Raw genomic sequence first — 26,611 nt, forward strand, 5'->3', positions numbered from 1 at the left:
TTAGCATTGTTGCATTGTTGTGATGTTGTGGACAAGGGAAAAGCCTTAGTGACAGACTTTCACACAAAAAGAGATTCAGAAAAAGAGACTGACCACATAAATTGGGTTTTGCCGGCAGGGGAGAACAATTTATTAGTGTTTGGCCTGTGTTAATTCCCACCGTGTCTATCAAGAAGCAATAATTTGACTGGTTGGCACCAGGTGTGAGGTCATTTGGAGGAGGGATGCCCCTGCTGGGCCTCCTTGATTTCATTAGGATAAAGAAAGTGGGTTTAACGGACACCCATTGTGCTGAATGAGAGGTGTCACCTTTGATTACACCATGGCAGGTTATTTAAGGCTACACGGTTGTTTAGGAACCTCAGGATTGTCCTACTAGAGCTCTGAATTAGACAGCATCCTTATCCATTAATCACAGACATTTATCCACATCCAGCGCTAAGCTTGTGACAGTCGTCGATGTTACCATCATTAAATGATGTTCGGGCATATAACATATAAGACATAAAATACCTGGCAGTGCTTTCTAAACAATATCAGTGACATAAAATGGCAATAATAATAATTTACTGTCCCTTTTATACGGCGTTAGGTATTTTCCTCTGCACTGAGGGTAAGGAGTGGAGGACCCCTTTGTCTCCCCAGTTTGTGGACATTTTTGACTACTGTTCTTGTTTTAGTTCGTTGATAACTGCTGCTAGCTGCTTTTTAAATCTCCGGGCGATAAATATGCACGTAACACGTCACCAAAACGTCACAACTGTCTTGTTCTGCCAGCTGTCCCTTTTATAGAGGCGTAGATTCAACTCTGTTGCTACCTAGCTGTAACATTCCCACCTTGAACAGACAGTGTAAATGGGGCTACAGACAGTGCACCTATCATTACAGGTTACCACCGTTAAATGGTGTTCGGGCACACACCGATTACATTAGTTGCACACAGCCCCACGATTATTTTGCTTTTTTAATGGTTGAACAATAAATGCTCATTTTAAACTGAACATGTCTGCTTGTAGAGCAGCTGCAGGGTTTCAACACAGAGTAGCATGAGTAAGATTTTACTTATCATGTGACAAGAGTAAGGGGAATTGATTGACAAGACAGTGGTTGAGTGCTAATAGGGGACCTGATAATGTTAAAGGTACATTATGCAGTAAGTGTTAGCTACTGTTTGTAAACAGATTCGCCAGCTTTGTCTGCTTGGTGTTTTACACTTTATGTGTTTTTTCAGCGCTGTGTTTTATTATCAGCGGGAAATTTCCTCATCATGGCATCCCTACCCAGCAGTGGCTGATATGTCCCAGAATCCACTGCTCACTTACCTATTTTTATACCAGAATATGACAGTTCATTACCCACTAAATTAATGACCGCAATATGCTTGAAATAAACTAGTTCTTAGAAGAGACATCCTGACATGTCTGAAGGATGTTCATAACAAACACTTAAAGAGGAACCCTGTTCACTGATTTAACACATCAAAGTCTGTTTACAGGTCATGGGAAGCACTGCTGCATGAGAAAAATAAATGTTTGAAGTCTTTTGTGGCTTTACAGGGAGCTGTGCATAATCTGATGAATGTGATGTCTGCAGCTGGTAGTAAAGTCTCAGTTTCTATTAGTTCATACTTAAAAACACAAAAAATACACTTTAACTATTGTAGCATATTCCTCATTTGCTGGATTACAAAGTAAACATGATATCATACTCAGCACTAACAAGCTCCATAGTGTTTCATGTTGGTAAATCTGTATTAGACTTCAATTTCAGATTCTTCGCCTGCAGCTTTGATCTTAATTGCATTGGAAACTGGGAAAAAAATCCAATAAAATTGAATTGTCCTCTGTTTCTATTTCTCCCTCACCCAGAGCGCTCACATGCCCATGATCGATGCCCTGATGATGGCTTACACAGTGGAGATGATCAGCATCGAGAAAGTTGTGGCTTCTGTCAAGCGCTTCTCTACCTTCAGTGCCTCCAAGGAGCTGCCCTTTGACCTGGAGGACGCCATGGTCTTCTGGATCAACAAGGTGTTCACACAGACACATACACACAGCACAGAAAAAAGCAGAGCAGATGCAATACAAGAAACAAAGAACCACATACTTGCACTGAGTCAAGCGTTTCCATTCTCTGAATGTCTTGTCGATTATGATGCCAGGCTGCCACTCAGAAACATGTGGCCGGAACAAGCTGTTTTCCTGCTTACATCATAAACGACAGTGGCCCACTTGTTTTCTTGAGACCCAATGTTACTTGTGCTCAGAGAAAGGCCAACAGATAGGAGTGTGGATCTGGTGCACACACAAGAGGCTGAGGCTCATGTTGCACTCATCTTTCAATGAGTTGAAGGCCTGAGGCAGCGAAAGCCGTGATGCAGTGTCCATGAATCATCATGATGTCCCACACCAACATTGTCTGGGAGAAGGAAAGTGTCCATGTGTAATGGACAGTTTATTCCCAAGTGGGGCAATAAAAGATTATTATTTTCATTGATTATTAATTGTTGAACCTACAAAATGTCAGAAACTGTAATAACATCTTTGTGTACCAGTACTGGAGGTGGCTTGTTTTGGACTAACAGAAACTAGCCTCCCAAATTCTAAATAATTCGGACACGTAGTTAACTATTTGTAAAAATCTAACATATTTGGTACAAACGTGTGAGAAAGAGCTGTGCTCTGTCTGTGTGACCTCTCACTGAGATGTTAGTCTGCTCTGACGCAAGCCATTTTTTACACAGAGATGCTGTGACAGGGTCGCAATAAAAGCCATTTATTATGCCTGCTTTGTTTTTGTGTTTTTTTTAAACAGAACCAAGCAACACAGGCATCATGGTTCCCCAGTAATGAGATTTTAGATCAGGGTCCCTGTGGATCTTAAAGTATTAAAATATCTTACGTTTAGTTTTTGACATTTAAGGTTTAAAAATGTCCTTAAAATTCCTGGAATGTAGGAGGAGAGGTGTTAAATTAAATTTGGGCAGACAAATGAATGAGTGTGTCGATTCTTTGTTCACTTTTTATGTTATATTTGACTGATATTTTATATTCCACAACATTAACCATTTCACTAATAATGTCTGTTTGTATGGTAAATAGTTCTATATAAAACATATAACATGAAGACATAAGATACTGGGCATTGCTTTCTAAAAAATATCAGTGACATAACATGACAATTTTAGTTAGCCGATAACTGCTGCTAGCTGCTTTTTAAATCTCCGGGCGATAGGTCATGCACATAACACGTCATCAAAATGTCACAATGTCTTGCCCTGCCAGCTGTCCCTTTTATAAAGGTGTAGATTCAACTCGAACTTGAACAGGCAGTGTAGTGGGGAGGCTACAGACAGTGCACCGAAGACGGAAAAAAAACATTAAAACAAGTATGCTAATCTTCCAAATTTAAGTCAAAGGAAGGGGTACAAATTTTATTTCCAAACCTGCTGCACATATGCAGATTTACGTAAGCTTGGTAACTACAGAGCATGTAAACGTGGTTAAATTTGCTTAACCTTTTCTGTGTACGTTTTTTGAGCACAAGCAGACATACTGAGTATGTCATTTTCTCTTCTGCAGGTGAACATGAAGATGAGGGAAATCACAGAAAGGGAACACAAAGTCAAACACCACCCCCTGGAGTCCCCAAGTCACCAAAAGGTAAAACCACTGACACTGTCTCCCAGTTGCTTCTTTTACAGGAGAGAAATCTGTGGGGGACAAAACCTTAAAAACCAGAGCTAAAACGGCCTGCAGATTTCTGCTGGTAGCTCCGTATATATGGCTCTCTGGAGTAAGTCCTTTATTAAAAACATTTTCCTCATTAGTCTTAATCCAGGTGTCATTGCAACAAAATATTTTTATCAGGCAAAAACTTAGTTCAGCCAGTGACCGGATCCTCAGTTTTGATAAGGAATGTTTCTCCCTAAAAGCATTTTGGAGTTGTTCTGACCCTGCTCTCTTTTTCTCTGTTTAAACCGGAAGCAGATCCGATCCTTTTGTCTGTGACCTCTGACCTGTTAATCTCTCTGCTCCTGTTCCTCATCTGTCCCTCCCTCCCCTCTCTTATCCCTGCAAACTGGATAGTCTCCCTCCAAATGGTATTGGAAGCTAGTCCCTGTAAGTTGGATGCCAGTCCCCCCCCTCCCTTGCCCATAACCCCATTTTCGTTCCCTTCTCCCCCTTGCACGCATAGTTCTGTGTTGATGTGCGCGCACACTCCACCATGGCACATCCAAGCTCATTTTGTGCTGCTTGTAGCCAGTGTGTCAGCAAGGGGGAGAAAGCTGACAGTTATTTTCTTGTTTGTTTTTTTTCCTCCTTGTGGCAAATATGTCACACAGGTGTAAGGTTGTTCTGACCTTTTTGAAGTGTTCGAACGATATTCTTTTAGCTATGCAATTTGTGCTGCTATCTCATTTCAAGCTCAAGTAGGCCATGTGGATTCGCTGTGCGTGTGTGTATGCGTGTGTGTTTGTGGTATTTGCTTGCCCAGGGGGAATCAGAGGGAATCCATGCCTACACCTCTCCTTTGCTTTGCAGTCCCATCCCTGGCCACCTCCTCTCACTGATCTGCTTTGTCATTCCCCCTCCGGTCTCTCTCCTCTGCTCTCACACACTGTTGCCTCTGTGCACACGGTCTCCTCTGACAGTATCTCTGCTCTCTCGTGTGTGTCAGCCTGATGTCATGCACGAGCTGGCCCACCGCATGCTGGAGCCAGAGGAGCACTCCGCAGCGGTACTGTTTTCCCTCTTAGTCAGGAGAAGACCCCTCATGTAGAGCTTACTTTGCAGTAGAGCTGCTTTAGTTTGGTTTGTAGTTTTCACTTGTAACTTGTGACAAAAGCTGCCTCAGTACATTTGGTATAATGTCGTGGAGTTGCTTTTCAATACACTGCAGATGCTTAAGATTAAATGTCAAGAAAATGCTGTACATGTTGTGAGATATAGAGATGGATATATTTTAACTGCTGGGCTGTGTTGTGCTGTTTGTGATCTTTTTAAGTTGTGCGTAGTCGTCTCATAGTTTCACCAGATTTGTGGTAGTTTGGCATGTTTGATCAATTTATGTTACAAATCATTGGGGCTCTAGACTGTGACCAAAATGGTCATGTGGGACCATCTTTTGTCAGTGTGCAAGTTAAAATTTAATGTGGTTGCATTAATTCAATTGCATAATGTAGACTAAAGTCCGGACAGTCAAACAGATTTACAAACAGAGTGACAGCTGAGTCATATGAACAGGTCTAACATGGGTTGAATTCTGGTGTGTCAAGTGTCTGAATCCTCACAGCACTGCATTTTTCGAAAATGATCTTCTGGTCACATACCTTGCTGAATGCAGGCATTGTCTAACCTGCTCTTCCTCTACTTGCAGATGTTGTATTCATACAGCTGAAGTTAAATACAGTAACTACTATTACTAATGGCAGAACATTATCAGCGTTAAGTAACCAGGTATTTTGGTAAGTTCAGTGGAGAGATTAGGGATAGCCTCAGAGAGACTCCGGACTCACAGCCAAAGCAGTGCATTTTTATTAATACATTTTTTTGGCTATAATTTAAAAAAAAAAAAAAAAATTAAAGTCCCAGGGATGACATCTTTCTTAAGCTGACACAGAAGTTGACGTCGTCCTGGTTCCCTCGTCAATAGCTTATGGGATTGTTCCATTGGATTTTGGGTCATTGCAGAAAATAAGCTTTGTTCAAAAAAAATTATGATTCTTCAATGTTTTGTTCAGCAAGATAACTTCCCCAAATGAACACCACTGTTATGATTTTTGAAGCTTAAATACAATCGCCCGAAATAAAAAGCTAATGTGAGGCTATAAACAAACCACACTATGGTTGCATCGCCAACGCTACAAGGCTGTAAAGTCGTGTTTGGCACAGCTCGGCGAGATGATGTGCAGTAGTCTCATTTAGCCACTTATTAGCAACCGCCTTTTTTAAGACACATAAGGGCTTCAAAGTTCATGAGTGGTTTATTTACTTATTTTAGGCATCTAACCAAAAATGTATTAAAAAAAAACCACTGACTTTGAGAGGAGGGAACAGGAGATGCTGAGATGCTAACTGATTTAAGGACTTTTAGGACTCATTCATGGGGTTCTCTTTCATAAAGAACAAAAGGGTGAGATCGAGTCATGTGCTGATGTGATAAACAGCGAAAGTTGGTGGCACCAGTGCTACCAGTAGAAAAGTTAGTCTGGAGCCCTAAATACAGTTTGATCTTTTTTGTTTCAGATTTAAAGTTCTTACATTGGAGTATATAGCCTAACCCAGATTGAATTTTTGAGGCCAACACTGAAACTGATATTTTAAAGGTTTAGTCATTTTTTTCATATAACATAAACTATCATGATAAAGATTTCTTAGACGTGTCTTTTTTTACATACTGAGCAAATCAACTTCAACAATCAATCGACAAATTATGCTAGGTGACACTTTTGAAATAACCTCAAACCTAGCTTGGTATTACTGTACCACAGTTTTTTTTGTTTGTTACCAATGAAACTAAATATTCACAGATACACTATATCTACAAAAAGCATATATTGGCTCTATCGAAATAATTTCCCCATCTGCATCAAGTGATTCAAATATCATGCATGTCTCTTCACATTGAAAGACTACAAGACTAATTCAATCTGCTCTCTATGCAACTTTGATAAATTTTCTTTGTGCATCCTTTACAAGTGCCACAGAGAATATGACATTGACATGTCATTGCATAGGGAGCGGTGTTTCCATTTGTATGGGGTGAATATTTGTAAGTCATGCAGAAGCATTTGAAGTGACAAGCAGCAGTACCAGTCAGTACAGTCTTTTTTGGCATCCTGCACGGTTTGTTTATGTTGCTCCAAATTATATGTAGGAACTCTATTTTTAGTTTCTCTAATGGTGCATATGTAACAATGTTTGGCCTTTATATGTGCTTTTTCAGTTTGATCACAATACAGAAAATGCCCGTCCTTACCAGCTGCACAGAGTATGTATCCCAAACTAATGCAGCTGGGGTGAGTGAGTTCCTGTACTTACTACACACTCATTTCCCATAAGTGGGCCAGTGATTACCCCAGTTTCTCTCCCAGTCAGCTGGGTCACGTTGCCTAGTTTGACTGGGTTCCACCGCCAGCTGCCTTCCCACTATGGCCTGAGGGAGGCTGACCTTCCACTCTGTGTTGTTCATGTCGCTGATCTAACACCTTCACCTCCATCTCCTCACAGTTAACCAGGTCTTCAGGGTTCTCCCTAAACTGGGTAATCGCAAGATTTAGCTTCTTTTTCTTCTGAACGTTACACAAAACCTTCTGATGAATTCAAAGAGAAGTATCAGCTCATAAAAAAAAAAAAACAACTTTTGCTTTGAAACTCGAGGGGAGAACCTTGATATGTTGCTTAAATGAATAGCCTAGAGCATTAATTGAAGTCAAAACATCCGTGGTCAATATATGCCTTGACTAGTTCATATGTGAATCTCACAACAAAAGAGATTTGTACTTGTGACACTAGTCACTGCATTAAGGATGTTTTATGTGGTGTCATTCGGTGGTAGTGCCTTGGTGATATGTGTTGCTGCTGTGGCTTTTCTTCTCATGAAACCCTCATCCTCTCCCTCTGGTGGTTAGGTACGGTATCGTCGGGAGCACGCTTCAGGCCGACAGCTGCCCTTCTTCCCTCTGCTGGAAGACCTCATGAGGGATGTTTGTGACGGAGCTGCACTGCTTACAGTGGTCAACTACTACTGCTCGGACCTCATGAAGCTGGAGGGTAAAGCTGTGCTTGCATGCATGCACTTTCACACACTTGTGCCCACGTTCCATAGCTACATCTCACTAATTATCAGTTGCCCTCAAAGAATTCTTCAATGGAGAGCGTCGTGCTTTCCATGCTCACAGATTGAATTTAATATCCATGTGTGATTCTATTTTTGGCACTCGCACATGGCATACTGTCCCTGTCCAGTCAGTGTGACATTTAAAGCCATCAGGTCATCGAGTTGTGTTCCTATCTGACTCTGCTCTTTGCCTGTCTGATCAGATATTTGCCTGAAGGAAGTGCCCTCCATCGCTGATAGCCTGTACAACATCCAGCTACTCAAAGAGTTCGCCAACGAGTATCTGAATAAAAGTTTCTATCTGACAACGGAGGACATGCTTTACTCACCACTCGTTCTCAAGGTATAAAAAGTGACATGCTGTGTTATCATAAACATTTGCGATAAAAAGTTTTACCTTACATTACATGAAGCAAGCCATTATTTCAGGCAGCAACAGACATTGCCATTATTTTACCTGCTCAACTGGTTTGTAAAAAACAGTTTTATGAGGTGGTGTTTGCCATTCTTGCTGTTGCTATAGGCTTTATCATGATCAACAATATGTATTCAAGTCTTTCTTAATGTGTTACTTGTGCTCTCTGTGCAGCATAATGTGATGGTGTTCATTGCTGAACTCTTCTGGTGGTTTGAGACTGTGAAGCCAGAGTTTGTGCAGCCTAGAGGTCTCCAAGAGTTCAAAGATGGTAAGCATCGCTATCTGATTTCTACACTCTGGATGCAAAATGAAAATATCGACAAAGCGACTAATTCCTCCAGACCTCAGGGGGCAGCATATGTACGCCTACAAGTGTTGTTGCATTGTGTTAAATGCCAAATTAAAAAGAATAAAGCTTACTGGAGTGGAAGATTAACACCTGGAAGATGGCGAGTGTAGCTGCAGCAATAGCTCTGCCTCGACTTGTGGAAAAAAATGTTGTTTATTTTCCTGAGGACAGTGTATTTTGTTGCTACTAATGCCAGCAGTGTGACAAGGAGCCGAGTGTCTATCCTGCGCTAGGAGCTGCACGCTAGCCTTTTTTTCTTCTGTCTTTTTACAAGTTTAAAATGTTTAACTTCGGGTAAAATGCTGTGCTTGACACTGTCAATTTTGACCCAACTGTCCAATCGCATTGGAGGAGGGGCGGGACAAATAGCCTGCCACGATGACCAATTCCTACATCTTACATGTACATGTGCTGAATGACAACAACAGTTTAGGAATATTATGTTAATAAAGCATCATGTCAGACAATCAAAACATAAACTTCCCAATCAATTGAAGCAATACTTATAGCTACAAACTCGTCACCCGGCAGTGAAATTTGCTGTTTTGAATGAAAAATGTCACCAGTGTTTTTCTTGTAGACCAGACTAGATTGTGAAAATTGTGTCCTTTCACCTTTTTCTACCCACAGAGTTTTTATCTATGAAATATGAAAATCCAAGTTCAGATTGAAGAGATTTTTACAAATTCGCACTGAAGTGGATGCTAAGTTTAATTTTTGTTTGTGTCCATCTATACCAGTCCATATTTATCGATCAAATAACTCATTATGTTTTAAAGTTCATAGTCATTACAGAGAGGTAGCGAGAAGTTGCATCTTACTGCACCTATCAAGTTTTTAATTTATAAACAAAGTGGGGTATTTTCTTATTTGTTGGTGTTTTTCTTCAGAAGCAAGATTTGCCATGTTTACATCATTGGAAGTTGCCCTTTTTTAAAATTTGTATCACAATATAAAATGAATCATAGGCTTAGTTTTTGTAATGACAGCTAGCATCAGTCACTACAAGTTTTAACATGATCACCACCTCTTTCTTCCTCCTCTCCTCAGCTCGAGCCATAGCTCAGCCCAAGAGTGCCCGCCCATCAGTGCCTATCTCCAACGCCACCAAGCGCAGCTTCCTGGCCAGCCCTGGTGTGGCCGATAACCAGAGCAGCCCTGAAGTCTGTAACAGGTACTTCCTGCATCCTGAAGACTCTGATCCCCTGTAAGTCTTCTCTCACTTTCCTTCTCATTCCGCCTCGTCATGATCCTGTCTCCTAACCACCTTACAGTAGTCTGCAAGGACGGGTAGATATGCAGCAGTGTCTGACCTTTATTCTCATCATGTGACCTCCACCTTTAACCCTTTGTCTTCTCACCACACCAAATTTATTAACAATTTTCATGGCTGATTGCATTGTCTCAATGTCTGTGGGTGCATTGTCAGCGATTGTGTGGGGGTCTGAACGTTTAGGTTAGCTATCTTAAAGGGCACAGAGCTGTCACTTTCATACCACTTTTCTTCATGCAGTTTGTTTTCTGGTAAAGTGTTTGTTAAAGTTAAAAGAGAACTGAATGTGTTTGTGGAAAATGTCTTAACCCTGTGTTTTTGTTCAATCCATTATAGACTGTCTGCTATGCTGCTTTGCCAGTAATGTTTAAATGACAGATATGATTTTGTAACCTGCTAAAACAATTTATCTGTCTTTTTACTTTTAGCAAAGGGGGTCCAACCTTCAGTCCTTCCCACCCACTCCTGCCCCTCCGACAGAGGCAACAGAAGCAGCAAGGAGAAGATGGTGCAGGTAAGGAAGACACCCTTCATGACAACAAAAGTTGCAGGCTTTCTTGTCGTATGATGGTTACCAGCAGCTGTTTTTGCACTTATTCACTGCTTGTGTGTATGTGTTTCTGGTTAGGTCTCAGAAATCGCTCCAACTCCCTGACTCAGATGGACGGACAACCCAGAGGCTCTGTTGTTGCATGGCCAGATAAGAGGCAGAGGTACCGTAAAAATTTACAAACCATTATAGGCTCTAATCTAGAACAAATATTTGTTAGGAGTTGACTGAAACTGCCTTTTCAGGGCCGATACAGATATCAGGTATTAGCACTTAATCACACCGATAACCGATATTGGAACCAATATGCATTTACACAAAAAATAAAAATCTTTCTTTCAAAATTTAGAATTTGGAATAAGACAAACTCCAATAAAAAATTTAAATTAATAAATAAAAATAGCTTTCTGAGGTTTCACAAAGTAAACATTTCTCCTATGCTTACACTTTCTTTGCATTTTTTAATTAATGAATTTTATCAGCAATCATTAAAATAAAACGGCTATAGAGATAATAGGCAAAATGCCAAATATCGATATTGATTTAAACATGTGAGACATCCAGCATAATAATGAACTGAATATTTGGGGGTTTTTTACTCCATCTTTGTCCAGCTGAAAAGTACATTAGTGTAAGTGTTCATTTAAAAAAAAAAAAATCTGTATATTTTATGCTGTGTATCATGTTGACTTCACAAGTGAGATTTTTCCCATTCTCTCTCTCTCTCTCTCTGCAGACCGCTGTCCACACTGAGCCCCTACATGTTTCATTCAGCCACAGACAGTGACGCCGACATTGCTTCTGGCGATAGTGTGAGTCTGGCTCGCTCCATAAGTAAGGACAGCCTGGCATCCAACGTCATCAACGTTACACCCAAACACCAGACTTCTGTCCATCCGCCTTCACAGGCCGCCGTCATGCGCAGAGTCAATGGCCACAGCCTCCTGGGCAACGTCAACATTGAGGATGAGGAAGAAACTCTGGCGGCAGTTGCCAGGACTGATGGTCCCGTCATCCCCAAGCGGGTTGACGGGATGCAAGCAACTGCCGCAGTGGGACCTTCTTCTGAGTCCAAACCTGCAACAGATAGCTTTTACTTAGAACCACTGATGCCTGCCGTGATCAAAACGGCTAAAGAGAAGTCTGTATGCCTAAACAAGGAGGAGGAGAGCGGAGAGGGGCCCCACTCTTCAGGGAGGGGCTCACTACGCCGAGGAGATGGATCTACGTCAGCTGTTCGAAGGAAAGCTCCCTGCGGCCTAAACCAAACCTTTACTCCTCCGAGTGAGGAGGCGGACTTATCAGAGGAGCCTCCTCAGAGTCAGGCAGGCTTTAGGCCCCCTGTTACCAGCAGTGTGGACCCCTCGACCAGAGAGCCAGCTGGGGGTTTCTACCTACACTCGGATTCTGAAGAACCAAAGTCTGGCCAGGGTCTGGACGCTGAGCTGGAAGACCTGGACGAAGAGGAGGAAGATCTGGATGAAGCTGTCACCACTAAAGACCCCAGCTGGCCGCCCAGGAAAGCCTTTAATGGAGACGATGAAGAAGAAGAATCAGCCAAACTCCAAGAAGACATGAATGTGAAAGAGCACGAGGACAAAGACATGAATGGCGGCAGCGGTCGCTCCAGCCCCTGCCTCAGCGGTCACTCCCAGGCCAGCAGCATGGCCAGTGGCAGTGTACGCATGACCTCATTCGCAGAGCGCAAAGCCCAGCAGCAGCGCTTCGGCAGCAACCACGACCTACGCTCCAGTGCCTCCAGCTCCCAAAGGACCACTCCAGATGGATCGGAGAGCAGCGGGCCCCTGGCCTCCTCCTGGAGGCTTAAAAGAGACCAGAGCCCCTCCTCACCCTTGGGAGGATGCAATCGAAGCGGCGATGGCAGCGGTGGTTCTAATGTACTTGCTTCTGAAATTGTCCAGCTCCGAATGCAGCTGGAGGAGAAACGACGTGCCATTGAGCACCAGAAGAAGAAGATGGAAGTGCTGTCGGCGAGGCAGAGGCAGAAACTGGGGAAGGCTGCTTTCCTGCACATCGTAAAGAAAGGTGGAGGCAAGAGCGACACATTACCCAACCCACTTAAAGCTGACATCTCTAAAGACGAGCTCGGTGGGGAGAAAGCACCATCAAGTAAAGATGATATGTGTGTTGACGCCCTCAGAGGGGACAAAGCGGTGGACGGGACCGCCCCGCCTGGTGCCTTAGAAGCAGACAAGAAAGCGAACAGTGGAAGCTTCTATCTGGAAGAAGAGTTGGACCTCAACGAGTGCAGCCGCTCCATCGATCTGTTGAACGAAGCCATCGGCAGCATCCAGCAACAGATGATGCAGCTGTCACTGCAGCAGGAGATGTTAATGAAACAGAATGTACAGTCCCCCCCTGGTGCAGCTCCTCCTCCTCCTGTTGACAAAAACGGTGACGCAAAGGCGGGAGGAAGCTTTCACTTTGTGGAGCACGGCTCCGGCACCAGCACCGCTCCCACCAGGAAGCCCCCCAAGCTGAGCTCAGGCCGGAGTTCTAGGTCTAAGCCATCAGAGCTGAAAATAGCGAAGGAGCAGAGCCGGCAGACTTCCAGGACCCTCACCCCCACCCAGAGTGGCTCAGAGACATTACCACATGCGAGGCAGTTAGCTGGGGGCAGGTCCCCCAGGAGCGACCAGCCCGACAGCCCCAGAAACCCCATAGTAGGAGAGACAATCGACAGGCCGGGCTCTGGCCACATTCGGAGCGCCAACTTCCGCCTGCATGACGAGGCAAACGTACGTCTGCCGACCCGAGTGGACCTGAAGGTAATGGCTGCTCAAGAAGTGTCCTTTGACGAGTGCCTGTCCAGCACCCCGAGAGAGTCTGAGCTCAACTCTTCAGACGGTTCAGGGAAAGAAAACATACCATCAGACGAGGTGCAGCGCAACAAATCCCACCTGATTGAGGTCGATCTGTCGGAGCTGAAAGCCCCAGAGGAAGAGGAGGCTTCTCAGGACACGACGACAGAAGGAGGCGACGGAGAGCAGAAGTCCGTCATGGGCTTCTTCTTCAAGGTAATGCCTTTGCATGAAAATATAGATACATATTTTTTACAGGTATTTCACATTTTTTTACACCGATGGTGATAAAGTAATAACTTGTTAAAACTTATGTATTTTATGATGATCAACATAGTTCTATATTTCCAGTGAACTAAAGCTTCCTGTTTTCATGTTGTAGGACGAGCAGAAGGCAGAGGATGAGCTTGCTAAGAAGAGAGCAGCGTTCTTGCTCAAGCAGCAGAAGAAAGCTGAGGAAGCTCGACTGCGTAAACAACAACTAGAAGCCGAATCAGAGCTGAAACGAGATGAAGCCAGGTAACTTATAGGCCTAGGAAGGAAACACATATACAGCATAGTATTGTGATATTTTGCACGGCAATATTGTATCAATACATGGGTGCCAAATGTACATTTTTTCATGATAAAAATTAGATAATGCAAATGCTTTTTCAGTCCACCAGATACATTTTGCTGCAATAAAAGTGACTGAGTGATTTAAAAAAAAATGTTGGCTAACTAGTGTGTAGTTGAAAAGAGAAATTCTAATATCTAGTAATACATGTTATCGTAATACTCAGTATATTGTAACAAATTTAAAATTACAATAATATTATATTTTGACTTAAGTATCATGATGCTATTGTATCAGGGGGCATCTTGTGATTCCCACCTCAAGTGACTTACAACAGCTTAAATTCAGCTGTTTTGTTCCAATACTAGACGGAAGGCCGAGGAGGACCGCCTGCGTAAAGAAGAGGAGAAGACACGGCGGGAGCTGATAAAGCAGGAGTACCTGCGGAGGAAGCAGCAGGAGATGTTTGAGGAACAAGGCCTCGTGAAGCCCAAAACCCCCAAACCGAAGCAGAAACACCGACCCAAGTCCGTCTTCAGAGAGGAATCCTCCAGCGATACTTTCTCAAAGTGCTCTTCCACACGTAAGATCATTGGTTTGACATTGAGCTGTTACATTTTTCTTTACATGTCTCAGCACAGTGCTTTTTTTTCTTACAGCTGAGCTGTGGGGCACAGTGGCTTACTGACAGTTATTTTACTGCAAATATGACATGTCCTGCAGTTATTAATACCACATGAATACTAACATGACTGAGATTTGTCTCTGGCACCAGTGTCTTGGCACTTCTTCAGATTAAATATTGGGTTAAATATCAAATAGAGACACACTGAAGGTAGTTGAGGATTTTTTTTCTGGCTTTCCCTCAGTGTTTTATAATGGAAGTTGTGCCTGAAACAAAGACTGGCACTGCTAACATCATAGAAACTACTACACACAAATAACAATTAAATAAAGCAATAAACTTGTAGAGAAAGTCAGAGACAGTATTTCATGCAAAATTCCATATATTTAAGTTTTTTTATTGCTCAGGGCGCCATCGAATAACTGAAGTGATTAGAAGGAGATTTTTCTGGTATATCCAAATTGTGTCCAGATTGATTTTAATAAGTCTGGACAAAAAAAAACAAAGAAACAAATAAACAAAAACACATAAAATATTATTTTTGTAAATCTGATCCAAACACATTTGGAGGCGGTTTAAAATGTGTTTCAATTAGATTTTTACAGAGGAATTTAAGTCCAGCTGCTCTGGCAGCTCCAGTCATATTTCAAAGTGTCTCTAAACACAACATGCCATGACAATGACAAACCCAGAGTGATGGAAGTGCTGAGGAGATCCATGCTGCTACAACACAGCGCTAAAGAGGACAACATGAGGAAAAACAGTCTGCGGACAGACGCCAAAATAATTTTAGGTGTCAAAAGATGGACTAATATTTTTCATGCCTCTGTTGGAAAGCCGCGTCACCAGTGTTGCTATGTAGTTGTTGTGTTAATACCACAGCAACCCATGCAGATCGGTTGGTGATGTCTGGGCACACAGATAATTCTTTTTACTTATAAATAACAGTGTGGACTGTCTGTCCACAAAATCTGATCTAAATAGCAAATGCAATTTTCCTGCACTCTGGCGTGCTATCTTGACTTAATCAAGGATTTTCCACCTTTGGTCCTCATTTGAGTTTGTCGTTTAATTTATCCATAACATTAAGTTGCAATATTTACAAAAAACCACGGCAAGTTTGACATACAAGATATTAGATACATTCAGTCATGTTATTGTGTGTACCTGAAATAGAGTATGTCCTGTGGATCAAGTAACTGTATTTAGCAGTTGCTTCTAAGGTGACACTGTATTTTTACTAAATAATAATCTCTGCTTCACACAGCTGACAACCTGAGCAACGCCCAGTCAGGCTCCAGTCTGTCTTTGGCCTCCGCTGCGACCAACGAGGCCGACAGTGTCAACTCTGGAGGGGCTGGCTCCCAGCGGTAAATCACTCACACAAATATATATTTTGTTTGCTTTTGGGCTTTTGCTTTAACACATTCTATGCATTGCTTATGTTTAAGATTTTACGTATTTATAGTATTTTCTTTTACCTTGCTGCTCAACCGATACCACCTGTCCTTATGTCCTCCAGCTGTGACTCAGTGGAGTCGTTTCCAGGCACTCGTAACAACAGTCGAACTGCAGAAAGAGACTGGGACAACGGCTCCACTGCATCCTCCATCACGTCAATGGCTGAATATACTGGTAAGTGCACTTTCTTTTTATTATAACAGACTTGCTGGTGTGTTTTTCGGTTATCCATTGATCATTGAAGAAAAGACCAATATGTTGCCGCACAGTAAACATGGCCAGTCAAGTTTTGTCTGTCTTAATTTTCAGAACACAATATTTGGATATTCGTTATTTGTGACTGTTGTTTGGTGTAGACTTGTTAGCTGCAGTTAATTTGTAATTATCTGACTATTTGTTACACAATACCTCTGTGGTCTAACTAGCTTTTCTCATTCAGGTCCCAAACTATTCAAGGAGCCCAGTGCCAAGTCGAATAAGCCAATCATCCATAATGCAATCTCCCACTGCTGCCTGGCTGGCAAAGTCAATGAGCCTCAGAAGAACCAGATCCTTGAGGTCAGCTCTCTGCCAAACACGCACCAATTTAATCATTTTCTTCTGCTCTTATAATTTTACACCCAGTTAAAAGGATGTGACCAGTACATCTGACTGTACTCACCATGTTCTAACTTCTGCAACACTCATCTTTTGGCAACATGACTGGAACATTATTGTGGTAAACTCCACTCGTACAATGAGGATTTATTTCCTCTAAAATGGCAAAACCTGAAACATGACCTTGCAGACAATCAGTGTAGGTTAAACACAGCTTTCTGGACATTTATGGGGTATAAACTGGCTGTGGCTCAGAGGTAGAGTGGGTCGTCATCTAGTTTGAAGATTGCCGTTTCGATCCCCAGCTCCTCCAGTCAACATGTCAAAGTATCCTTGGGCAAGATACTGAACCCTAATTTTTTATTTTTTTTAGTAATAGTATTACTCTCACTCAACAGTGTTTCTCAACATTCAGCTGCTCCGTCTGTGCCCAGAGTACGCTCTGCGCTCCCAGTGTAGTGAATAACTGAACGGTACATATATTTCAATAGCACTCCTCATGAACTGTCCAGCTCCAATAACATAAAATCAAAACATGGCGGCAGATGCTGATATTGTGGTGGGCCGCCACAAATAAATGAATGTGTTGGAGATGCTGAAGCACACCATTACGCTGTTTTGCGTAATGTTTTGTCTCATACAGATGTGCAAGGAACTCGTTCAGTCATCTCCCACTTGATGATGTGATGAAAGTGATGAAAATGTAACTGAGTTCACAGTAATCATCTGTCCAAAGAGTAACTGCCCCATTGCTGTCAGTCAGCGGCGGATCAGGAGTGAACGTCCTCTGCGTGTTTGATACAGGTATCATATCAGGCAGAAGCTGCGAACTGTTTACACAGCCAGCTCAGGCACCTGTGATTATTTTAATTTTCACCCCCTTACTGCCTGCATTTAGTTCATTTTTACCCATGCCCATACTCGTGAATTTATTTAACTATTATACATCTGTTAGACAGCATTTTTTCTGTTATTCTTGGGGGTAATTGACCCAGTGCGGGACTCTGACACAAGGTTAGTAAATAATATACAAATGATCATTTTAGTTATTCCTTAAATAACTTTTTCTTTCTTCTGTTTAACCTCTGTCCCCACTAGGAGCTGGAGAAGTGCGAGTCTAACCACCTGATGATCCTGTTTCGGGACGGTGGCTGCCAGTTCCGGGCGCTCTACTCGTACTTCCCCGACACCGAAGAGATCCAGAAGCTGACCGGAACGGGACCCAAGAGCATCAGCAAGAAGATGATCGATAAGCTGTACAAGTACAGCTCCGACCGAAAGCAGTTCACCGTCATCCCCGCCAAGACTGTGTCAGTCAGCGTGGACGCCCTGACCATCCACAACCACCTGTGGCAGGCCAAGAGAAGTGCTGTGCCAAAGAAAAGCGGGAAATAGCAGATTTTAAACCCTTCTGTCATCCAAATCATCATCTTAACCCCATCATGCTTGTTTCCTAAACAGACTGCTTTGATTGATGCCCACAGCCAAGCTCACCGCCATGAAACCTACTCTGGAGAGGACACATTTATGGGCATGTGGTCCTCTGTAGGTGGACCCAGGCAGAAACAAGGGAAAAGGTATGTGTGTGTGTATGCGTGTGTGTGTCACAGGTGGTCTGAGGGACTGGTGCTTGCAACAGAAAGAGGAATGCCGGCTGAATTTGCTTCTTCTCCCCCGTGATCTCTCTGCGATCTGTTCGGGTGTCTTTCGGTCCGGCTCCTGTTTTTTTTTACGACGACCACAACTCAAGCACGTGGCATTTTTTTTCTTCCTGTCTCTCATATGTGGTGGATGTTCATTTTTACATGAAGTATTTATTAGTTCAGCACTGTCATGGTCGAGAGCTCAGCTGCAGCACTAAAGTCCTTCCTTGTCTCCGCCTCTCCTTCGGACATTTGGAAAAGAGGAGGAGACGCTGGGAGGAATTCTGTTGCTCTTTTCAGAAAATCCGAAACAAGGGACCTTTGTCTAACCCTTTATGATTGTCGGGCCGCTGTTGTCCCAACACAAAACAACAATCTCTTCCTGCGTGGACTGTCGAATCTGTCGAATCAGGCTGGCATTGCCGATTTTGCCTCACCAGGGATCTCCAAAAAACACACACAAAAAAATCCTGCTGCTCTTGACTGTCTTCTTCTTTTGTCACGGGGGAGCTCCTCAGGTCTCCCTTCGACATCCGTTGGCCTTTCACGCATCGTGGTACTATCGTCTATTTATTCAACCGCTTTTTAAACTAGACGCTGATCGTGTAGCACTGGATATGTGTATAGCAAAAAAAAAAAAAAAGAAAAAAAAAGAAATTGACGGTCATTTTAAATACTTTTATTTGTCAATAACATCCTTTTTCTCAAGGGTGTCAAAAGAGGGCGAATGATAGGTTTTGGTACAGAAATGATGCTTTTTTTGTTTTTGTTTTTTTCGCTTTTTTTGTTTTTTTAAATTTTTATTATGATTAAAGCAATGTGGTATAGAGTCTGAGCTGATGTTATGTGTTTTCATCATAACGGGAATTCTCTGATGTTTAGAGCTTAGTTGTGTTTTCTCTCCACTGGGCACTCTTGAATTGTCCTGTATAAAGGTGCACTCATGAACACTTGTCGACGGCTTCTTTCATGCAATGTAACTCCCTAAACTCGCCCTTCTCCTTCCCTCCCTGAGTGTTTTTGTCGGCCTGTCCCATCTTTATCCACGAGAGCAGCACACTCTTGTTGTGAAGGGTGTTTTCGCTCTGTAACCGCTTCGAATGACAGTATTTGATATATTCACAAAGGGGTTTGTGTGTGCGGGCGGGCGGGGGACTGTGGTTCAGTTAACATTAAAGAACATTCCTCCAAGGTGTTGACAAACACTGCCACATCGTCTCTCTTCTCTCTGTCTTTAAAAAATCAAAGTGCTTTTTTAGAAACCGTTTGTTGGCCTCGAGAACAACCTGAAGTGTTGCACGAGCACTTTACTTTCTGTTTGTTTGGGAGTTTTACATTTTAAACAGGCGTAAAAACTAATTGAGAACACTGCTGTTAAAACTAAACCAAACACTAAGATTTAGTACTGACATGTAACGCTGAAGGCCTCCGCTGATATTGATACTACTGCTGTCTCCAAAAACAACGGAATACTTGATTTCTCGTTTGCTGCATTTGTTTTTGGTGGAGGAGGAGGTGGCGGATCTTTAATTGTATGCCAGTGTATTTTTGTTAACTAAAAGATTGTATTGGCATTTGGTCACCACTTTTTTTTGTTACACTAGTGTACTTTTCATCCTTGTTGATTTTATCTTTGATCCCATGCCATCTATTTATTTTAAAAATGGAAGCACTGAAACAGAATAAATTTCAAGTGAATAAAAGTCACATTTTTCATTTTTATTCTTTTCTCATGGCTCTCATTTGTCCATTTGTGAGACTCCACTGTTTGTTTTTTTGCTAGTTTTAGACACCGCACTGACTTTTAGGCTGTGGTTGGTAACTTTCATAAAAATAGCTTTCTGTAATATTTGCTGTAAATCACTAAATCCTGAAAGTAGTACATTGGACAAATAATCTGTGAAAAAGATCATGTTTCTCTGCTTCCAAAGGAAACAATCAACCGCACGTCAGAAGCGAGGAATCTTGAACGCAGCTGTCAGTTGTCAGTCACCCTCGTTAGCTACGGTCAAACTAGGTGGCGCTGACCAAATATGAACCAAGATTCTGTTACTGCGTCGCCTATTTGCCACCTCGAATGTTTTCAGAAATGTATTTTAATGTACTGTTTAGCTTTAAAATGCAAACATTTGTGACCTGGCCACCATGTTGGAAACAAGCAAAACATCTCCCACCAGTCAGAGCAAACTTTCTCATGGATTCATATTTGATCAGCACCGCCTAGTTTGAGAGTGTGACTGCGTTTCACGAGCAAAGGGACCGGCAAAAAACATTTGCTTCCGGTGGCAAAGCAAATTTGCTAATTTGCATCTTTAAACTTCTGTGAACTCTGACCTGTGAAGTCGCAGCCGTAACCAATAGCAAAAAAATATTTGTCGAGACATTGATTGTTGCCGATCATGCATGATATTGACCATAAAAAATGCCAAAACTGCCCCATGTGAAAGATGCTGGCTGGCTGGCAGGGAGTCTGAAGACAGGCACAGAGAGGAAAATGGAAAATAACGCCCTATTTTGCTGTATTTATTAGCAACCTACTATGTGCATCACATCTGGCACTGGTCATGTTCAGCAAAAATATCACCTCAGCAGGCGATATTCACTCACCAGCCTCATCCTCAGACACTCCTCGCTTTGATTGTTTCCCAGTAGTTGCGATTATAGATTCTAGTAAATGCCATTAGACGCACAATAAAGAGGCAGACGAACACGATTATTTTCATAGATAAAATTCCTTTTGCAACAGTGTGTGGATGTAGTGACAGTTTTAGAAAAGATGACAAAAACTTATTAAAGTTACCAACTGTAGCTTTAATCTTTGCACAACAGCTCACCAATGTCACACAAAGATTTTTTTTGTTTTTCACATTGTGGTCACAACAGGCGATGTTGCATCTTTTCACTGCTATGTTAATTTCTCTTCCCATTTATCAGTTAACACTTTTATCAAAGAGTTGTGTGAATCCTCTTAAAGCAAAGAGGGAAAATGGTTCATCCAGCATGACACTGGGTTTCTAATTCAGCAACCTAAGTGGTCAAAACACCTTCAGGCCTCCCCTGGTGCTAAACTGCTTCGCACTCTGCCACCCAACTGGAACAGCGTCTTCAACGCCAGCGCTCATATCCATGGCAAACTCTAATCTGCTATGACAACAGTGTTTCTCTTCCACACCTGCTGGTTCAGGTGGTCACAAGACCTCCAAACTTGGTAAACTGTCACATCAGGTAGAGTCCGAGGTGCAGACCTGCAGCCAGCAAAGATCAGATCAGTCATCATGAAGGGTAAGTGCACATATTTCCTGTTTAAATAAATGTGTAAGAACTGATGAAATGTTGAAGTTAATCTGATTTTTCTGTTTCTCCACAGCTGCGGCTGGTCTCGTTTTGTTGCTGGTGAACGTGCGTTTGAGCTGCTCTTGTTTTGAAGAGGGACCCGTTTTATTCTGCACAAAAATACCAACAGGTGAGGACTTAATATTTTACTGCATTCAAGTTTAAAGTCAGATACATTGCACTGATATTTGCCTTTAATTTATGTCTTCAGATGTATATTTCATCCTTACTACAGCTTTATAAAAACTTTAGAAAAGTCTGAACGAAATATATTTTCCAAAAATCTATTTAAAAATGTATATATTTTTCAAACTGTACCCTATTTTCCAATGTTGTTGTGTCCAAGTGACTAATGGGAACAAAAATATGTTATTTTGGACCAGTATTGAGTCCAGCAATGTAATCACTCTTGCATGTTCGCATGTCCACTAAAAGTGTGTTTTTGCCACTGACAGGAGTCTAACAGTGTTATGGAAAAGATCCTTGCAGAGGGAGATCTTTTTGTTTAAGAATAAGCAATGTGCTCAGTTGTCCAAGGGTTAAATAACTTGTTGAAGGCGACTGAACGCAGCGCAAGATAACTGGTGTCAATTCAGGTTTCGAAGCATACATACTAAAAGTTAAAACCTGGTGATGTACGTTGCACATAATGACCACCAGAAGGCAGCACAGGCACAAAAATGGATAAAGTTTATTTATCCAGTGAGACAGATCTGTCATAATCACTACATGTATCAGGTTTTATTTTCCTTAAGGAATATTTACTCCTTAAACATCCCATGATCTCTTACTTATCGGTTGATTTTCATTTTTTCCAGTCAAGCCACAAAATTACTAGTTTTCAAAATTAGTGAGACATTTAGGTTCCTTTTAATGCACTCACCTAACATCTGCATTGTTACTGAATATAATGAGTTAAATAAATAAAATCTAAAAATAATTTAAAAATCAGTTGGTAATTTTACAAAAATGTAATTAACCTTTTACTGGTTCCTGCATTGTGGCTAAATGTTTCTCTAATCCATTTAATCTAATTTTAGATTTGATTGGAGATTCCAAACTTTCCAAGGCTGGAAAATTGGGAATTTCAACCAAAATGTTGGTGAAATGTTTATACTACTTCATTGTGAAAATGAAAAAAAAAACGTGTAAAATAGTTAAAAAGTTATTAGTCCAAAAATATTCTTTTAACATAATATTTGGGACTAAATAACATGTTAAGGATAGTTTGGATGTAAACAAGTAGCTGTTGTTATGACTTTGGTTCCACAAAATTGTAAACGAGTAAACAGTAAAATAACTAAATGTTTTGATAGTTTTAACCTCTAAAACCATTGATTTTCACAATAAATTTTAGGTGGTTTAAACATTTCAGCTACATTTTGGAGGAAAACCAAATTTTCCAGTTCTCCTGAAGTGACTTTGAAAAGTTTGGAGACTCCAAAAGAATTTAAAATACATTTCAATGGATCTAAGTAAAGGTGAAACACAGGAGCCAGCGACTGGTCCAGCAGAGATAAAAAAAAGAAAAGAAAAAGATTTCAAGTAACTGATTTCATGTGAAAACTGCTGTTGTGTTGCAGCTCTTTGATTTTAAAGTGTGTAGTCCTAATCATAACACTGTGCTCTCAGTTTTCAGCCCTGGTTATTCATCTCTGGTGTTGGCCGTGAATGACGTCGGGGAGATAAACTCCACCGTGCTCCGCAGCGACAGCCTCTCCTCTGTAACCAGGCTCAGGATCGACAATGCTGGTGTCACCGGGATCGCTGAGGGAGCCTTCGGTTCCTTCCAGAGCCTCACAAATCTCAGTTTAAACCAGAACTTCCTGACAGAGATTAACCCAAACTGGTTCGTTCGGCCTGAAATCCTCAGAGAGCTTAACCTCATAGAAAACCAGATCGAAGTTCTGAATGAGTTCATGCTCAGCGGACTCACTGACCTCACAAGGCTCAGTCTGAGGAAGAACAGGATCAGGACGATCGATCCAAATGGTTTTAACTCCCAAACCCACCTGGCAGAGTTGGACTTGTCTGAGAACAGGATGACTCAGGTCTCACCTCAGGTCTTCAGGTCTCTCCACTCCACCAGGATCAGACTAGACGGGAACCCCTGGGACTGTTCGTGTGGAGCTGTGGACTTTGTAGACTTCCTGAAAGGTTTGTGAATGAATAATGTAGACAAATATCGATGAATCGTTCCAGAAACCTAAAGCTGATTCTCTTCTCAGATCTCCAACGCAGATCTCTGCTGGACAGACAGATGGACGTGACCTGCGAGAGTCCCTCGTCTCTGAAGGGTCGACCTGTGTGGAACGTGTCTGTGTGTGTGACATCACCTCCGCCAACGCCACCATCAACAACTGTTATCCTCACAACAGTCCCCGCATCCACATCTGGTGCTTCTTCTTTTCTCACTTTCTGTTTTTATATTTTAAATTCTTCACGATCAGGGAATCTGTGCTCAGTGTCTGTGTTTCTCTCCAGCAAAAGTCGTGACAACACCTTCATCATGGCCAACTTCAGAGACAAAAACCCCTGTTCACCCCAAACCCACTCATGCACCTGTAATAATGTCCTCACACACTGGTACACGTGCTTCTTTTTTTTCCCTTTTTCTAGAAGTCTTTACCACTTGAGTTTTATTTAAATTTGCGGTATCTCTTGTTCTCTGCAGCAACTCCTCCATCACGACTGGCATCAGAGACAAAAACCTCTGTCCAAGCCAAACCTACTGATCTCCTCCCAACAGAAACTACACCTACATTTAAAAACGACACGTCAGGTTAGTTTTAGATTTCTGCACCAGTAGAATCAGACTATACGGCAACATTGAAAATGTGTCTGCAACTGAAATCACTTGAAAAGTCATTTGGTGTGAGGCAGGCAAAAATTTTAGAGAAAATATTTAAGCAAAACTGAAACGTTGTTTTGCTTAAATAAACATAGATGACGTAGCCTACAACAAACACGTAGAACAGTTAAAAAACACACACATTTGTCTCCTTGTCTCCTGAATTTTCATATACTGAATACTGAATTTTCCCAGCCAAGAACTTAGTTAACTATTGGCCTGAGTCTTCAAAGTTACTGCTGATACTGATCTAAATGGAAGGTGAAACCCTGGAAGTGTTTGGAGGTTTAGCTCAGTGAGTAAAACCTGTACTTAGTGTGCATGAGGTCAGTGGTTTGAATCCCATCAGAAACATGGATGTTTAGATTTTTTTGGCATAAATAAAATTAAAATCTCGGCTAACATACCTGACTGTTCTGCTGATGTAACTCAGTGATGACCTACCTTGCAACAAACACTTAAAACAGTTAAAAAATAGACAATTGTCTCCTTGTCTCCCAAAGTTTCATATACTGAATACTGAATTTTCCCAGCCAAGAACTTTGATTATCAGCCTGACTCATATATACAATCAAATTTTCAACAGACGTCACCGCCGATATTGGTCTGATCTGAACGTCACACTTGTGGTGTCTGGGGATTTGGGGTAGTGGATAGTAGGTGAGGTTTCCATGCACAAGGTTGCAGGTTCAAGTCTTTTCTGGGACAAGTGATTTATGACTTTTATGGCATGAATAAAAGAAAATATAGACTGATTAACTTACTGCTCTGCTGAAGCCAACCATGACGTACTTTGCAAGGAACACTTAAAAACTCTTAAAAAACACACAATTGTCTCCTTGCTGGCCCCTGGATTTTCATGTCATGAATAAGGATTTTTTCCAGCCAAGAAGTTAGTCGATTATTGGCCTGACTCATATATAAATTAAGTTAAGTTTTCGAAAGAAGTGCTGACAGTAATTTAAATGGAGTTATGACCTATATTATAATGTTACAGTTTGACATGGAGGATTATGAACACACCTTTCACTTCCGTGGTCGCGGTTCGAGCCTTTTCAGGACAGGTGTGATATGATTTTTATGGCATGAATAAAATAAAATAAAGGCTGATTAACTGACAGCTCTGCTGAAATCAACTATGTTGTACTTTGGAAGTAACACTTAAAAACTCTTAAAAACACACATTCCTCTCCTTGCTGGCTCCTGAATTTTCATATAATGAATGAGGATTTTTTTCCAGCCAGGAACTAACTACTCACATATCAGTCGGATTTCGACAGACGTCACTGCCGATACTGAATTTTCCTTGCCAAAAACTTGGTTGATTATCGGCCTGTCTCATATATCAGTCGAGTTTTCAACAGACTGCTGATCCTGATCTAAATCAAATTGGCGCAGTGAATTTGTGATGCAAGTTTTACTCTATTGGTCGCTGGTTAGAATCTTTCCTGGGACAGGTGTGTTTTGACTTTTATAGTATAAATAAAATAAAGTACAAGCTGATAAACTAATTTAACAGACAACACCGCAGATGCAGGTATAAATATAAATTAAAGAGTTTTTGTGTGAGGTGCCCTGAAATTTAGCCCTGTGGAGAACAACATTGGTTTACAACATGGAGATCGTAGGTTCGAGTCTTTTCTGGGACTGGTGTTTGTTTTAAGTGTTCGTTGCAAAGCGCGGCATCGTCGACTTCAGCAGAGCAGTCAGTTAATCAGCTGATATTGTATTTTATTTATACCATAAAACTCAAATACTGCCTGTTCCGAATAGGATTCGAAACAGCTGACATATGCACACTAACCACCTGCTTTATCCACTAAGCTATACCATCCATGAATGCTGCCCCGTACATGGATGTATTTCAATGTTTAATTTAGCACCAGCTCAGACAGTAGCCTTCAAAAGTTACCTGTCCAGCTAAGATTTGAATCAGCAACCTCGGGTACACTCACCACGTGATTTACCCACTGAAAAGTAGTAAAACAGGCAGATCTCACCAGGCAGTTTAAGTAATGAATGGATAAAGTTTTTAATGTCAGAATAAAAGCAATAAAAGATGATCAAAGTTTTCTGATTCTGATGGCGACCTTTATTCATGTGCACATTAAAAAAAAACTCAAACATTTTCTGTTATTAAAATAAGACAGAAGACTGAGCAGCTTTCTATCTCTTTGTTTATTCTGTTTTCTTTAGCAACTTTGAACATTTATATTATTTGTGTTACATGTTTCTGTTTGTACCTTTCAGAAACTTCCATGACATCCTCACCTTCATTGCTGACGGAGACC

At 41.6% G+C, this 26,611-nt stretch overlaps 1 protein-coding gene across 2 annotated transcripts in view; it reads left to right on the forward strand.

Moving 5' to 3' along the window:
• Window positions 1–18,966, forward strand: part of camsap1b (calmodulin regulated spectrin-associated protein 1b) — a 31,533-nt gene extending 12,567 nt beyond the window's left edge. Inside the window, exons 4-18 of one of the 2 annotated variants that reach the window (XM_042487709.1) lie at window positions 1,869–2,030; window positions 3,582–3,662; window positions 7,634–7,775; window positions 8,046–8,185; window positions 8,432–8,528; window positions 9,660–9,816; window positions 10,311–10,396; window positions 10,511–10,595; window positions 11,169–13,470; window positions 13,637–13,773; window positions 14,179–14,393; window positions 15,703–15,805; window positions 15,958–16,070; window positions 16,336–16,454; window positions 17,592–18,966. In XM_042487709.1, coding sequence (XP_042343643.1) covers window positions 1,869–2,030; window positions 3,582–3,662; window positions 7,634–7,775; window positions 8,046–8,185; window positions 8,432–8,528; window positions 9,660–9,816; window positions 10,311–10,396; window positions 10,511–10,595; window positions 11,169–13,470; window positions 13,637–13,773; window positions 14,179–14,393; window positions 15,703–15,805; window positions 15,958–16,070; window positions 16,336–16,454; window positions 17,592–17,888 — 4,236 coding nt within the window. In that variant the 3' untranslated portion in view covers window positions 17,889–18,966. The remainder of the gene's footprint in view (window positions 1–1,868; window positions 2,031–3,581; window positions 3,663–7,633; window positions 7,776–8,045; window positions 8,186–8,431; window positions 8,529–9,659; window positions 9,817–10,310; window positions 10,397–10,510; window positions 10,596–11,168; window positions 13,471–13,636; window positions 13,774–14,178; window positions 14,394–15,702; window positions 15,806–15,957; window positions 16,071–16,335; window positions 16,455–17,591) is intronic. The other variant, XM_042487710.1, reaches the window with a different exon arrangement.
• The last annotated feature ends 7,645 nt before the right edge of the window (window positions 18,967–26,611 follow it).

Source organism: Plectropomus leopardus, chromosome 6 (genome assembly GCF_008729295.1).
Source record: "Plectropomus leopardus isolate mb chromosome 6, YSFRI_Pleo_2.0, whole genome shotgun sequence".
Classification (NCBI taxonomy): domain Eukaryota; kingdom Metazoa; phylum Chordata; class Actinopteri; order Perciformes; family Serranidae; genus Plectropomus; species Plectropomus leopardus.